The sequence below is a fragment of the Salvelinus fontinalis genome, chromosome 30 (assembly GCF_029448725.1).
Source record: "Salvelinus fontinalis isolate EN_2023a chromosome 30, ASM2944872v1, whole genome shotgun sequence".
NCBI lineage: Eukaryota > Metazoa > Chordata > Actinopteri > Salmoniformes > Salmonidae > Salvelinus > Salvelinus fontinalis.
The window spans coordinates 23,859,773-23,873,970 of record NC_074694.1 but is presented as its reverse complement, the minus strand read 5'-3'; the positions used below and the strand labels follow the sequence as shown (position 1 = coordinate 23,873,970).

At 38.6% G+C, this 14,198-nt stretch overlaps 3 protein-coding genes across 3 annotated transcripts in view; 1 reads left to right on the top strand and 2 right to left on the bottom strand.

Moving 5' to 3' along the window:
• Nucleotides 1-23: 23 nt before the first annotated feature.
• Nucleotides 24-10,473, bottom strand: cntd1 (cyclin N-terminal domain containing 1). The gene is made up of 7 exons (XM_055890119.1): nucleotides 10,212-10,473; nucleotides 9,361-9,436; nucleotides 9,095-9,269; nucleotides 6,920-7,082; nucleotides 947-1,091; nucleotides 689-785; nucleotides 24-497 (listed from the first exon to the last, which is right to left on the bottom strand). Exons 1-7 carry the CDS (start codon nucleotides 10,378-10,380, stop codon nucleotides 381-383), a joined length of 942 nt encoding a protein of 313 aa, XP_055746094.1. The 5' UTR covers nucleotides 10,381-10,473; the 3' UTR covers nucleotides 24-380.
• A 71-nt stretch (nucleotides 10,474-10,544) lies between these two features.
• Nucleotides 10,545-12,103, top strand: LOC129828860 (cytochrome c oxidase assembly factor 3 homolog, mitochondrial). The gene is made up of 2 exons (XM_055890121.1): nucleotides 10,545-10,798; nucleotides 11,316-12,103. Exons 1-2 carry the CDS (start codon nucleotides 10,600-10,602, stop codon nucleotides 11,417-11,419), a joined length of 303 nt encoding a protein of 100 aa, XP_055746096.1. The 5' UTR covers nucleotides 10,545-10,599; the 3' UTR covers nucleotides 11,420-12,103.
• wnk4a (WNK lysine deficient protein kinase 4a) overlaps nucleotides 11,316-14,198 on the bottom strand; it is a 74,660-nt gene continuing 71,777 nt past the window's right edge. Inside the window, exon 20 of the mRNA XM_055890115.1 lies at nucleotides 11,316-14,024. Coding sequence (XP_055746090.1) covers nucleotides 14,022-14,024 — 3 coding nt within the window. The 3' untranslated portion in view covers nucleotides 11,316-14,021. The remainder of the gene's footprint in view (nucleotides 14,025-14,198) is intronic.

Sequence of the window (14,198 nt, the reverse complement as noted above, 5' to 3'; positions counted from 1 at the left end):
GCAATTTAACAGATATGACTTGATAGATGGAAGAAGGCTCTTTAATGCTGCTAATTGTTGGAACAGTAAACAGAGATAAACATCCAGAAAATAGAAGTTCAATTATTAAGGAAATCAACTAGAAAGTCAAACTCAGGGAGCTAGTTTTTATATCAGATGTTTGGTGTGTACCTTTCAATCTTTTTACATACACAGACACTGTAGTTTTACTGTACTGTTTTACTGTACAGTACTATACTGTCTATGTCTCAATGGCTTTCTTTCTTTCATAACTTCCTGTAGCTGAAGAAACTTACTTCATTGTCAAGTTTCAGACCAACGTAAAACAAATTAGCGTAAATAAAATCTTTCAATCGATGAATGTGTTGTTGGGACTCGACTCAAGTTGCTGTGACCATGGGAGAGTTGTTCTTGGTAATGTGCATCAGTGTAACATGTGTGAAATCACTGATGCTCTTCACTGAGATCCCTGTGATGTGACTCAGCTCCTCCACTACCTGGTGATCAATGGTTGGGCCGTTACTAGTTCACTAAGCAGCATGCACTGTAGTAACCAAACACTAGCTTTTAGCTAAAGGTAATAATCCAACTTCAACATAATAGCTTAAACCTTACTAATAAGTATGGAAGAAATAAAAGTTAATAATATGACTGTTTACAAGAAGGATATATTATAGTAGCTGATCACCTGTTCCCAGTTAGTGACATTGAGGATGTATGCACCCACAGCAATGACACCAACACCAAGAAGCATGCAGTCTTCAGTCACCGACACAAAAGTCTTTCTGTTGGTTTTCACAGGGGACACATGCTTATTTATGGCTGATACACTGCTGTTAACTAAACACACGGCCTAACATTGAGAGAGGAAAACTACGGCTGCCAATGGCCCTGGTCAAAAATAGAGCACTATAGGGAATAGGGTGCCTTTTGTCATGCAACCTACCTCTGTTCGTCAGATGGGCTCAGGCACTGGGTGGTGGCCTTGAGCAGGGAGTCATAGATGGCTGTCCTCTGGAGGTAGGTGAACTGGAGAACGTGTCTGCTGAGGTGATGCAGGTGCTCCACAGGGATAGAAGAGTCATTGTGCCCTGTAGGATATGGTGAGTAGTGAATAAATAGTTACATACCGGTAACACCAAGAGGCATTAAAAAATATGTTTTTATTGAATATCCGAAACATACAATATACTTGCAGTGAAGCAGCTCACCAACTACACCATACCAGTCATCCAACGGACTCCCATTCAGAGTGACACACAGAAGCATCCAGGGTCAATGCCCTGCTCAAGGGCACGTTGTCAGATCTCCCACCAGGACAAAAAAAGTTAACCCAAACCCTCCAAGATCACCCCACAGTTCCCCAATAGCTTTACCTCAAGCATTCGAGAACCCTCCCACAGTCAACCAACCCCCCATGAAGACATTTTTTTGCTCATATGATTTGAAAAACAAATCTTCAGGAGTAGGCAGCTGCATAAGTAAGTAAACTGAGATATGACTAAGGAGTTAATCAGGGCAATTTCTTCATAAATAGAAAGGTATTTACCTCTCCATGGTTGCAGGATCTTGTCTATTTTTACAAGTTTTCTATTGAAATTCATTGTGGAGAGCTTATTTATATATTTTGTGATATAAATACCAAGTATGTCTACTTCACCATCAGCCCATTTTATACAGCTGAAGTCGGAAGTTTACATACACCTTAGCCAAATATATTTAAACTCAGTTTTTCACAATTCCTGACATTTATTCCTAGTAAAAATTCCCTGTCTTAGGTCAGTAAGGATCACCACTTTATTTTAAGAATGTGAAATGTCAGAATAATAGTAGAGAATGATTTATTTCAGCTTTTATTTCTTTCATCACATTCCCAGTGGGTCAGAAGTTCACATACACTCAATTAGTATTTGGTAGCATTGCCTTTAAATTGTTTAACTTGGGTCAAATGTTTCGGGTAGCCTTCCACAAGCTTCCCAAAATAAGTTGGGTGAATTTTGTCCCATTCCTCCTGACAGAGCTTGTGTAACTGAGTCAGGTTTGTAGGCACACGCTTTTTCAGTTCTGCCCACAAATTTTCTATAGGATTGAGGTCAGGGCTTTGTGATGGCCACTCCAATACCTTGACTTTGTTGTCCTTAGCCCATTTTGCCACAACTTTGGCGGTATGCTTGGAATCATTGTCCATTTGGAAGACCCATTTACGACCAAGTTTTAACTTCCTGACTGATGTCTTGAGATGTTGCTTCAATATATCCACAAAATTTTCCTCCCTCATGATGCCATATATTTTGTGAAGTGCACCAGTCCCTCCTGCAGAAAAGCACCCCCACAACATGATGCTGCCACCCCCGTGCTTCACGGTTGGGATGGTGTTCTTCGGCTTGCAAGCTACCCCCTTTTTCCTCCAAACATAACGATGGTCATTATGGCCAAACAGTTATATTTTTGTTTCATCAGACCAGAGGACATTTCTCCAAAAAGTACAATCTTTGTCCCCATGTGCAGGTGCAAACCGTTGTCTGGCTTTTTTTAATGGTGGTTTTGGAGCAGTGGCTTCTTCCTTGCTAAGCGGCCTTTCAGGTTGTGTCGATATAGGACTCGTTTTACTGTGGATATAGATACTTTTGTACCCATTTCCTCCAGCATCTTCACAAGGTCTTTTGCTGTTGTTCTGGGATTGATTTGCACTTTTCGCACCAAAGTACGTTCATCTCTAGGAGACAGAACGCGTCTCCTTCTTGAGCGGTATGACGGCTGCGTGGTCCCATGGTGTTTATACTTGCTTACTATTGTTTATACAGATGAACCTGGTACCTTCAGGCATTTGGAAATTGCTCCCAAGGATGAACCAGACTTGGTTGATTTCTTTTGATTTTCTCATGATGTCAAGAAAAGAGGCACTGAGTTTGAATGTAGGCCTTGAAATACATCCACAGGTACACCTCCAATTGACTCAAATTATGTGAATTAGCAAATCAGAAGCTTCTAAAGCCATGACATCATTTTCTGGAATTTTTCAAGCTGTTTAAAGGCACAGTCAACTTAGTGTATGTAAACTTCTGACCCATTGGAATTGTGATACAGTGAATTATAAGTGAAATAATCTGTCTGTAAACAATTGTTGGAAAAATTACTTGTGTCATGCACAAAGTACATGTCCTAACCAACTTGCCAAAACTATAGTTTGTTAACAAGAAATTTGTGGAGTGGTTGAAAAACAAGTTTTAATGACTCCAACCTAAGTGTATGTAAACTTCCGACTTCAACTGTAGGTAAACTGTAGGGTAATGTAAAAGTTTTCTTTTTTAAAGATCCGAATACATAATATTGTGCACTAATCATAATTTGGTTTTAGTCCAGAGAGTACATAAAAGCTATCTAGATCTTCAATGAGACATTGCAGGGATCTAGCTTGCGGACTTAATATAAAACTTGAGTCATCGGCATACATGGACACCTTTGTTTTTAAGCCTTGGATTTATAATCCTCTAATGTTGTTATTGGATCTGATTTTAATAGCTTGCATTTCGATGGCCATAATGAATAGATATGGTGACGGCGGATACCCTTGTTTAACTCCTCTTGACAATTCAAAACTCTGAGAAGTAGCCATTATTTACTATTTTACACCTGGGATTGCTATACATTATTTTTACCCATTTCATAAGAGAATCATCTAATTAGAAAAAATCCAGGCATTTATAAATAAAATTCAGTCTTACTTTATCAAATGCCTTTTCAAAATCTGCTATAAATACCAGGCCTGTGTCACCCCCTGGCCATAGAGAGGCTTTTATTCTCTATTTTGGTTAGGCCAGGGTGTGACTAGGGTGGGCATTCTAGTTTCTTTATTTCTATGTTTTCTATTATTATTTTGTATCTCTGTAGTATCATTTGTATTGCTATCTATCTGTACTATTAGTTCATGGATTTCCCTTGTTAGTCTTGTCTCTTTAGCCAGAAACTGCTTTTTTATTATTGATAAATATTGAATTGAATGACCTCTGAAGGTACATTTAAAAGGTATCCCAAACAATAAGGGGATTTGCTGAACCTATATTATACTGGAAAAATTCAGTTATATATTATTTTGTCTTAGTTAAAAATAAGTTGTCCTCCAGTAAACTTTGATAAAATTTCCAATATTCCCGTCTACGTGGAAAACCTATAAGAGTTATGTGAATGCCAATTAGATGATGATCCAATCGCATTCTGTCTCCTATTAAAACTTTTTTAACGTTTGATGCAAGAGAGAAAGACACAAAGTAGTCAAGACGACTAGCTTGATGAGGGTGTCCTCCATGTATATCTCACTAGGTCGGGGTTTTTTAGTCTCCAAATATCCACTATTTCTAATGTGTCCATAATATTTGTGATTTCCTTAAGGGCACGGTGATGATAGTTTGTAGAGTGATTACCTTTACGGTCCATTGAGGTACTTAACACTGTGTTATAGTCTCCTACCATAATGATTTGATAATTTGTTGCCTGTTGAAGAAGTATGGATCATCCTGATTTGGACCATATAGATTAATGAGCCAAATCTCTTTTTCGGCCACTTTCATATTCAAAAAGATCAACCTTCCTTGCAAATCATTACTGACTATTTGCACATTCAGATCTAAATTTTTGTTAATTAATATCATCACACCTTTTGAGTTCCTTAGTCCATGACAGAAAATTATTTCACCACCCCATTCCTTTTTCCACACAACTTCACCTAAGGATGTAGAGTGAGTTTCCTGTAAACAGTATATGTTATATTCCTTTTCTTTTAACCATGTAAAGACTGATCTTCTTTTTTTATAATCTGCTAAACTGTTACAATTATAACTGGCTATACTTATTTCACCCTACCATAACTAGATACTATTCTCAGTCTAAATTGACCATAATTAGTGCTTGTAAAGTCACTGCCATCAGAGATATGACGGTCAAAATTAGAGCATTCAAATGTCTGATATTTAGAATTCAAGAAATAGGTTCTAGCAATATTTGTTTTATTCCCTTGCCTGTTTGCCTGTGAGCCAATGCCACAGATGTTAGAAAATTGAGACAAGATATTATGTGTTTAGTAAATCTGAGTAGGTTGATGTGTATGCTATTGGATGTGATTTAGTGAGTGTGTACGATGTCTGTATAAGAGTAAGACTATAATGTGTGCTGTCCAAATAAATAATAACTCCGCTATTTTGCATTGGTTGAGTGTCTATGTGTGTAACATGTAGTGTGTATAGCCTTAATATTGATGATAATTGTAAACCATATTGTATCACCGTCATAGCTGCATCATTATTACCTTTAACATCATTGAAAAACACATCCCAGCATTTCCATAGCAATTGACGTTCACATGATCATGAAAGAGACCTTGCATTACTCTTAAGACGGCTTCACTACAGTACAAATGTATTCCGTACAATATGTTATTATTCCCCAATGCCCCTATTCTGATATCTTCCCCTTGCTTGTTGTAAACATATATAAACTTGTAGACAAATACATAAAAAATATACACAAACAAGGAACATATTAAATTATAAAACAGTTCTTGACAATAGAGTGAGAGAAGAGAAAAGAGAGAAAGAGAGAGTGAGAGAAGAGAGAAAGATCAGGTGTGTGTGTGTATGTGTAAGTCCGTATATGTATGTGAGCATGTAATTGAGTACATGTGTGTTCATATCCACTTCATAGTGTTCAGATATTTTCACAGTTCCCATACATTCTTTTTTTCGTACCCTGAAGTCCCTGTAGAATTTAGTACAGCCATGGTGTTATGGAGCTGTCTCGGAATAGCTGTCCATTTATAAAGAGTTTGTCCTCCCTCTGTTGCCTTTGTACCGGATACAGTCTCTTACGACGTTCGTTTATCTCCCTTGGAAATTGGTCATTGAGACCGAATTTCGTCCCTTTAAGCTCCCTTCCCCTGCTTTGATCATCTCCTTTTGTTGGTAGTGTTCAAATTTTGCGATGATCGGTCGGGGACCCTTGGTCTTGTCGCTCCAAGTCTGTGTACTCGGTGGAAAGACACCTTGTTTACAGTCTCTATAGGAAGTTTCAAGGCGGATTGCATGAATTCTCTGATCGCGCCCCCTTGATTATCGGATACGTCCTCAGGAACCCCCCCCCCCAAAAAAATGATTTTCACGCATGCTACAACTTTGTATGTCTAGTAGCGTCTCCTTCATCACCCTGTTTTCCCTGAGTAGACACTCCATGTTGGAATCGTGGATTTTTACCTTGGCTGTGAGTGCCTTGTTCTCTCCTTGGAGCGTGAGAATTTCACTATGGCTAAACTCCAAACTCCCCCTCAGCCCTGCTACCTCCTCACACAACTTTTCCAGAGGCATTTTACTTTATAAACCTTTTACAGCAGTGGGCTAAATCAGGGTCACAGAGTGATTCTTGGTAGATTTAAACAAATCTATTTTGAAACAGAAGTATACACCTCACACACATGGTTATGGGATTTTTTTTAAAGAAGACCCCTGTACCATGTCAGATATAGAGATTAAATGTATTCAATTGTGAGTTTGCATCCCAATATTACACTTTATATACATTTAGATTTTTTACATTTTTTTTAATGTAACCTTTATTTAACTAGGCAAGTCAGTTAAGAACAAATTCTTATTTACAATGATGGCCTACCCAGAAGACAGAAGACTGGAATATAACAAAACTGTTTGACATAGAAACATTGGATTTATCAAGGTTTTTTTAAATCATATTTTTAAATGATATTAATAACGTTCTGCCCATGAGGCCAAAGAGGGCGCTTTTGGTCATTGCCTGTAGGAAATGGGTTCTACAGGCCAAAATAGGAATGTAGCATGTAATGTAGCACCTCATTACAGCAAAATGGCATGTCTCTTTTTATGGTTATCATAAGGACTACAGAATGTGAAATACTTACCAAGCACCTCCAGGAGTATCTCAACATAAGTCAGAGGGTTGGGGGTGTTTATCCTGAAGTCAAGTGCTTTCAAGATCATCAGCTCCATGTCCATGATAGTTTGTTTGGAAATGCTGTGGCCCATCGAGTGAAGAAACTGCGCTGCTGTGTTGTTGTCAACCACCTGGTAAAGTAAAAGGTGAGAAAAGTATTATTGACATTATGAATGGTGATACAAATGGTGATCTACAGATTAGAGGTCGACCGATTAATCGGCAAGGCATAGCTGATTAATTAGGGCCGATTTCAAATGTTCACAACAAATCGGGAATTGGCATTTTTGGACGCCGATTATGGCCGATTACATTGCATTCCACGAGGAAACTGCGTGGCAGGCTGACCACCTGTTATGGGAATGCAGCAAGGAGCCAAGGTAAGTTGCTAGCTAGCATTACATTTATCTTATAAAACAATCAATCTTCACATAATCACTAGTTAACTACACATGGTTGATGATATTACTAGGTTAACTAGCTTGTCCTGTGTTGCATATAATCAATGCGGTGCCTGTTCATTTATCCTCGAATCACAGCCTACTTCGCCAAACAGGGGAGGATTTAAGAAAAACGCATTCGCGAAAAAAGCACAATCTTTGCACAAATGTACCTAACCATAAACATCAATGCCTTTCTTAAAATCAATACACAGAAGTATATTTTTTTAAACCTGCATATTTAGTTAAAATAAATTCATGTTAGCAGGCAATATTAACTAGGGTAATTGTGTCACGTCTCTTGCGTTCATTGCAGTTTGGGCCGCCTGGCTTGTTGCAAACTAATTTGCCAGAATTTTACATAATTATGACATAACATTGAAGGTTGTGCAATATAACAGCAATATTTAGACTTAGGGTTGCCACCCATTCGATAAAATACGGAACGGTTCCGTGAATTTCACTGAAAGAATAAACGTTTTGTTTTCAAAATGATAGTTTCCGGATTTGACCATATTAATGACCAAAGACTCGCATTTCTGTGTTTATAATATTATAATTAAGTCTATGATTTGATATTTGATAGAGCAGTCTGACTGAGCGGTGGTAGACAGCAGCAGGCTCGTGGGCATTCATTTAAACTTTACTGCGTTTGCCAGCAGCTCTTAGTAATGCTTGAATCACAGCGCTGTTTATGACTTCAACCATATCAACTCCTGAGATTAGGCTGGCAATACTAAAGTGCCTATTAGAACATTCAATAGTCAAAGGTATTGTCACGATCGTCGTAACTTTGAGGAAGAGTGGACCAAGGCGCAGTGTGAGAGATATACATCTTTTATTTAGAGAAGACGAAACACGAAAAACAAACACTTTTACAAAACAAAACAACAAACGACCGTGAAGCTACAAACGTAAGTGCATACACAAGCTACAAACGTTAAACATAGACAATTACCCACACAAGTCTAATGCCTATGGGTGCCTAAAATATGGCTCCCAATCAGAGACAATGAATGACAGCTGTCTCTGATTGAGAACCATTCAGGCAACCATAGACACACCTAGACACCTACACAACCCCATACCAAACCCCCCTAGAAACTACAACCACCCAAGACGAGACAAATACACACAAACATCCCCCCTGTCACACCCTGACCTAACCAAAATACAGAAAACAAAGAGAACTAAGGCCAGGGCGTGACAGGTATATGAAATGCAAATGGTATAGATAGAAATAGTCGACGCGTCATAATTCCTAAAATAACTACAACCTAAAAGTTCTTAATTGGGAATATTGAAGAACTGGGAATATTGAGCCACCAGCTTTCATATGTTCTGAGCAAGGAACTTAAACGTTAGCTTTTTTACATGGCACATATTGTACTTTTACTTTCTTCTCCAACACTGTATTTTTGCAATATTTAAACCAAATTGAGCATGTTTCATTATTTATTTGAGACTAAATAGATTTTATTTATGTATTATATTAAGTTAAAATAAAAGTGTTCATTGTTCATTCAGTATTATTGTAATTGTCATTATTACAAATATAAATATATATATATATATATATATAAATTGCCAGATTAATCGGTAGCGGCTTTTTTTTGGTCCTCCAATAATCGGTATCGGCATTGAAAATCATAATCGGTCAACCTCTACAACAGATGATAATGAAAAGGTTTCCCAAAACTCACAGCACTGTGCAAAGACAGTTTGCTTGCTATTTGCACACAAGAGAGGAGAATGAGATGGAACTTCTCACTCAGGTTCTCATAAACAAGGTCCTCGTAATTTCTTTTATGGACACCTGCTGCCCCTGCAGGTGTGTGTGGTGTTGAAAACAGATCCTCCAGGTGCTTTATCATAAACCTGTTAGCAGAAGATACTCATAAAATTGGTCTTATTTTTAATCACATTGACAGATAACTGATAGTTCCTATTTTCAAATCATGAATCCTACCTTTCAAGTAGTTCAACAGCATGATATCCAACCAAGGGGTCAAGTCTTAACTCTTCCGTGACAAGGAAAACGCATTCTGTGGGAAACAGAGCCAGAGGTTTTAGGCCTATTCAGATTGGATTTCATGGCCTAGTCCTACGGTTCAAGTCTGTAAATGTTTTAGCTAGACAGTTTATTGTGGTAACTTTCGAGCATGGCACTTGCAACGCCAGGCAACCTGGCAAGTCAGTTTAAGAACAAATTCGTATTTACGGCCTACGCCGGCCAAACCGGACGACGCAATTGTGCGCCGCCCTATGGCACTCCCAGTCACCGCCGGATGTGATACAGCCCAGGATCGAACCAGGGTCTGTAGTGACACCTCTGGCACTGAGAGGTTGTGCCTTAGACCGCTGCGCCACTTGGGAGACAAAATGTTATGCTACTTGCTACTGTGTAGCAGAATAACTTAGTCCAATCGAAGCTAATATGAAAGATCCGACTCATCATCTCTTCTGTTTACGACGTGATTCAGTTGTTTATCAGTCGATCAGAAAATCAACAAAATAATAGCACATAACTTATAGCTAGTGTCCATGTACTTATGGATAATTCATATTTACATTCATTTTGACCCTAGTGGCCTCGTTTTTTTATATTTGATATTAGATCGGTTTGGTCAACCTGTCACAGGTTACCTGTGAAGCCAAAATAACGTAATGTTACGTAACTTTAGCCTAAACAAACGTGGCGCCATTCGCATTTCCAGTGGCGTGTTCTTGTAATGGCCGTTGCCAAAGCACAGATGGAACAATGAGATAGTTGACCAAAGTTACGAACAACCGTTAGCCAGCAGCGAGCTAAAAACTTACCTGTCAATCTTTTGTCTTTAAAATCCCCACAGTAACGTGATAAATTGCTCAGTTTATCTTTGTTTCTGGTATTGAGATTTATGAGAAAGTCTGATAAAATATCAAAAGAAGCTTCACCAAACTTTAGGTTTTTGCTTTGGCTTGGCGATAATAGGAATCTCTTCGCCATAGCTAACGTTACTAGCTAGCCAGAAATAAAATGGCAAGATAAAAAAAAAAAAATGGATTTCGTTGTCCGCGGAGTTAATTTTTGAAAATGCAGTACTTTATTTTGCCATGAGATGGCGGTTGACACACTATAAAAAAAAAACGAACCTTTCGCGTCGAAACCGGAAATGTCTGGGTGACCTATTATAGTGTTGCACAAGCAGATCAGGCTGTCGCAAAAATGGCTGACCAGAAACCGACAGTGGATCCCGAAGTCCCTTTTGCAAAGAGGATAGATCCAAACAAGGAGGATCTTACCAGGGACGAGTTCTACTTTATCAGACAAGTGGAGCTCGCGCAATGGAAGAAGAAATCGCAGCAACTCAGGGGCCGTAATATTGCAACAGGACTTGCTATCGGAGCCATTGTAATGGGTATTTGTATCCTTGCCAAACTCAGTCACAAAAGGTGAACTGCGTAACATGAATTAATTTTCCACTAAACGGCATGATATAGCGATCCATTGTAATGTTGCCATAACTATTAGCAGTTAAAGTCAACCAGACATTATTCATGTATGTCCTTGAAGCTGTAAGTCATTGTAGATAGGTTATGAAATTCACGTTGTAGTGGTGAAGAACAGCATGACATGTGTTTGCATAATAGCCATGTACTGTAGTAAGCGAGTTAGCTAATTGGTTAACTATGTAACGTTAGCTAGTAGCCAAGTAAGGCTCTAACTAGAGTTAGCTAAGTAGCTCTCTCATCATGCCACTTTATTACAAGTTGCTACAGTGAAAGCTGGTGATGAGTGTAAAACATGTCTGCCATAAATGTATGTTGATGATGATGAAAACGTTCATCCTTGTGTTTATGTAGTTAAGCTCGACTAAGGCTTCATACCCAGCACATACCTTGCCTCTGTCAACACATTTGCCTTGACTTTGCTCCTCCTAGATGGCTACACGTTTTACTCAGTAAAACAGGAGAAGATTATGGATGAGCTGGATGAGGAGGCCAAGGTCGCGAGAATGGGGGGGGCAAAGACAGGCGCCAACTGACTTGGCGATCAGATGGACTGACCTCAGATCGACTGTGTGGTGTGCTACTGATCCTATCGCCTGTAGGCCTACTTGCACTGGAAGGGACTAATGCTGACAAATGCTGGTGCTATTTCTTATTCCACTGCTAACCACTGTCAAGGCAGCATCGGACCCTGTTTTGCCCTGGATATGTATACTTTTATGTGGTTGTGTTGCTGACTTAAGTGTCTTCATGGTGATTAAACATGCTTGTCTGTAGAAAGAATTATCTACTGCCCCCGATTACCCCCTTACAATTTCAGGATCCTGGGTCTTGTTCATTAGGCACCAAGCGGATGGCAACAGGAGGCAACATGTTTTTTAATGATTTCTGGTTTCTTAATGGTACCCCAATGAGTAGGCCCCTATTCTCCTTCCTTTTCTTCCCAATGACTAGGCACTTGTGTAGAATTATTTGTATTCCCTTCAAATCAGCATCAAAGGATTTCTCCCAAAACTATAAAACTAATTCAACCTCATGTCTATCAGTAATGTTAATTCTACAGTGGCCTTGAAATAGGTGGGATTAGAAATATAACAGCTCAACTGGGACAAAGAAACATATTTATATTGAAATATATTTATGTTGATAAAGGATTGAGTTGTACATTTGTTATTATGTATTTGTTTTTTTCACAACAATAAATGACATCTTATAGCAAGGTCAGTGTAATGTTTCATACACTGATATTGCCACAGTAGTACGGAAGCGGAGAGGAACACTATCATTATTTCAACTCTATGTCAAAATATGATTTACAGAGTTTGTTGTAGCCACCAAAGCTACAGAGTAAAAATATAAAATAAGACATTGCAAGGAAAAGGCACAGATTGAGCATGGCAGGACAGCAGCTTTGTATGTTAAAGCAATACAATCAACCAACAATCATACATGCATTCAAAAATGTGGATTGTAATCACTTTTTCTTTCTTTAAATATAAATCTTAAGAGTATCATTGCAATAGAATTCCATATGTGTATTTAAGGCAATAGCTAATATGGGCTCACAGTTTAATTCATTTTTTAGGGTAGTCGTACTCTTCCCCACTTGTGCATATAAATATGCTACTTTACCAAAAAGTGTGATGAGTTACTACTAAAGTAGAATTTACTAAAGTGCATAGGGTGCCTGGTTTATTGCGCATTGCAGCAAGGTTTATCATTGTCAATGTGTTTGCACAAGAAAAGTAGCTTGCCAAAATGTATTTGATTCATTTGTAAAAGTAATTTACAAATGCATTATTTCATATTTACACATTTACAATCATGGTGAGAACCAGTAGTCTAGACCTATGTTTAATTATTTTGGGAGAAAATATAATCTCAGCTAAAAAGTCAGGAGAGTTGAAAATCATCAACCATAAATTGCCTATTATTTTTTTTAAATCGATGTGGCTGATTTGGCAATACTTTCACTTGATTTGTTTTTAAAAGGAGTAGTTTTAGTCTTAGGTATTTGTCATTTATAGAGCTGTATTGTGCCTTGCTTCTTACTGTATAACCTTTTTATATTTCATATGAACACATATAATGTGAAATTCTGGAAAGACTGACACCTAAATGATTTCAGTGTTGTAGGTCTACCTATAGTACTGTATATGGTTGTTCGGAAAGCTACTTGTCATAGTGTTGCATTTTATTGATAAATGCTCACTATAATGTACATCTATGTTCACATCTTTCTACACATTGACAACAGTCGTCCTTCATAATGCTGTTGAATTCATCAGAAATATTGTTCCATCACTATTGTACATTGGAAAACAGGCAGAACTATAACAACATATCTGGACTTCTGTAGTCAGACTCTAGAGGGCAGTAGCGAGCTACAGTCAGCATCAACAGATTCCAAACAGACAGTCAAATGTGCAAAGAGGAGAGTGAATAATCTGAAATACAGCAAGAGTTACTGAGCTTCATCTCACTCCACTGCTCCCAATAAAAATGTGTGCGACAGTCAGATAAGCAGGAAAATAATAATCAACTGCCCCGGCCTCGATCCCATGATCCCAATATTGTAGCTGGAACAACCCTTACTGCTCTGTGGCTGCAAGGCAGGACTACAGCTGATCATTAAGGCTCTATGTACAATGATCACACGTTTCTCACTAGCATTGCATAGTATGAAGAATGATGGTGCACTACTTGGGCTAGTACTATTGTGAGCCTTTTATACGCATTAGCTGAGGATTAGGCAGTTTTGAAACTTTTGACCATCTCATTTTAAACACTTCTGGTGGCGTCCTAGAACGGGTATGTTGCACTGAACCGTTGAATCTGGCAAGCTTCTCTTGGGGGTGACTGACAGCGGATGACAACGGTTCTGTTGTCCCTTCATAGCAGAGGGCTCAGCGACCTCTGACGGACCTGCGACCTATGATTAACCCTGTGACTATTGGATCAGCAGAGGAGCATCCTGGTTTCTGGGGGATCTAGGTAAGTCTCCTCCAATGGGGGCCCAGATAAAGGGTTTAGAGGTGATGTCAGTTATTTCCTCCAGCAGGAGGGGCATGATTATTTCAGTCACATTTTAGATGAGGTAGTCTGGGCTTATTCTACAGCAAGCATGGTTGAAGATTCTTACTGGTGAGAGAGGAGACAAGGAGATGCAATGATTAAATGTGTAGAGCATCGTGCATTGCACATTAGGATTTCCAGATAAACTTAGATTTTAGACAGCAAAATAAATGTAAGATATGGGTCGTGATTCAATCAGAGGTGTGTTGTAGACAAGCACATTGCACTACCGACAACGCA

What these genes read in the sequence shown, in the direction of transcription:
- cntd1 (XM_055890119.1), bottom strand. Translation starts at nt 10,380, where the DNA reads ATGGCGAAGAGATTCCTATTATCGCCAAGCCAAAGCAAAAACCTAAAG. An exon ending in AGCCCATCTGACGAACAGAG is followed by an intron (nt 786 to 946) that starts GTAGGTTGCATG and finishes GAAAACCAACAG; the next exon opens with AAAGACTTTTGTGTCGGTGA. An exon ending in ATGTCACTAACTGGGAACAG is followed by an intron (nt 498 to 688) that starts GTGATCAGCTAC and finishes ATTGATCACCAG; the next exon opens with GTAGTGGAGGAGCTGAGTCA.
- LOC129828860 (XM_055890121.1), top strand. Translation starts at nt 10,600, where the DNA reads ATGGCTGACCAGAAACCGACAGTGGATCCCGAAGTCCCTTTTGCAAAG. An exon ending in AGCCATTGTAATGGGTATTT is followed by an intron (nt 10,799 to 11,315) that starts GTATCCTTGCCA and finishes TGCTCCTCCTAG; the next exon opens with ATGGCTACACGTTTTACTCA.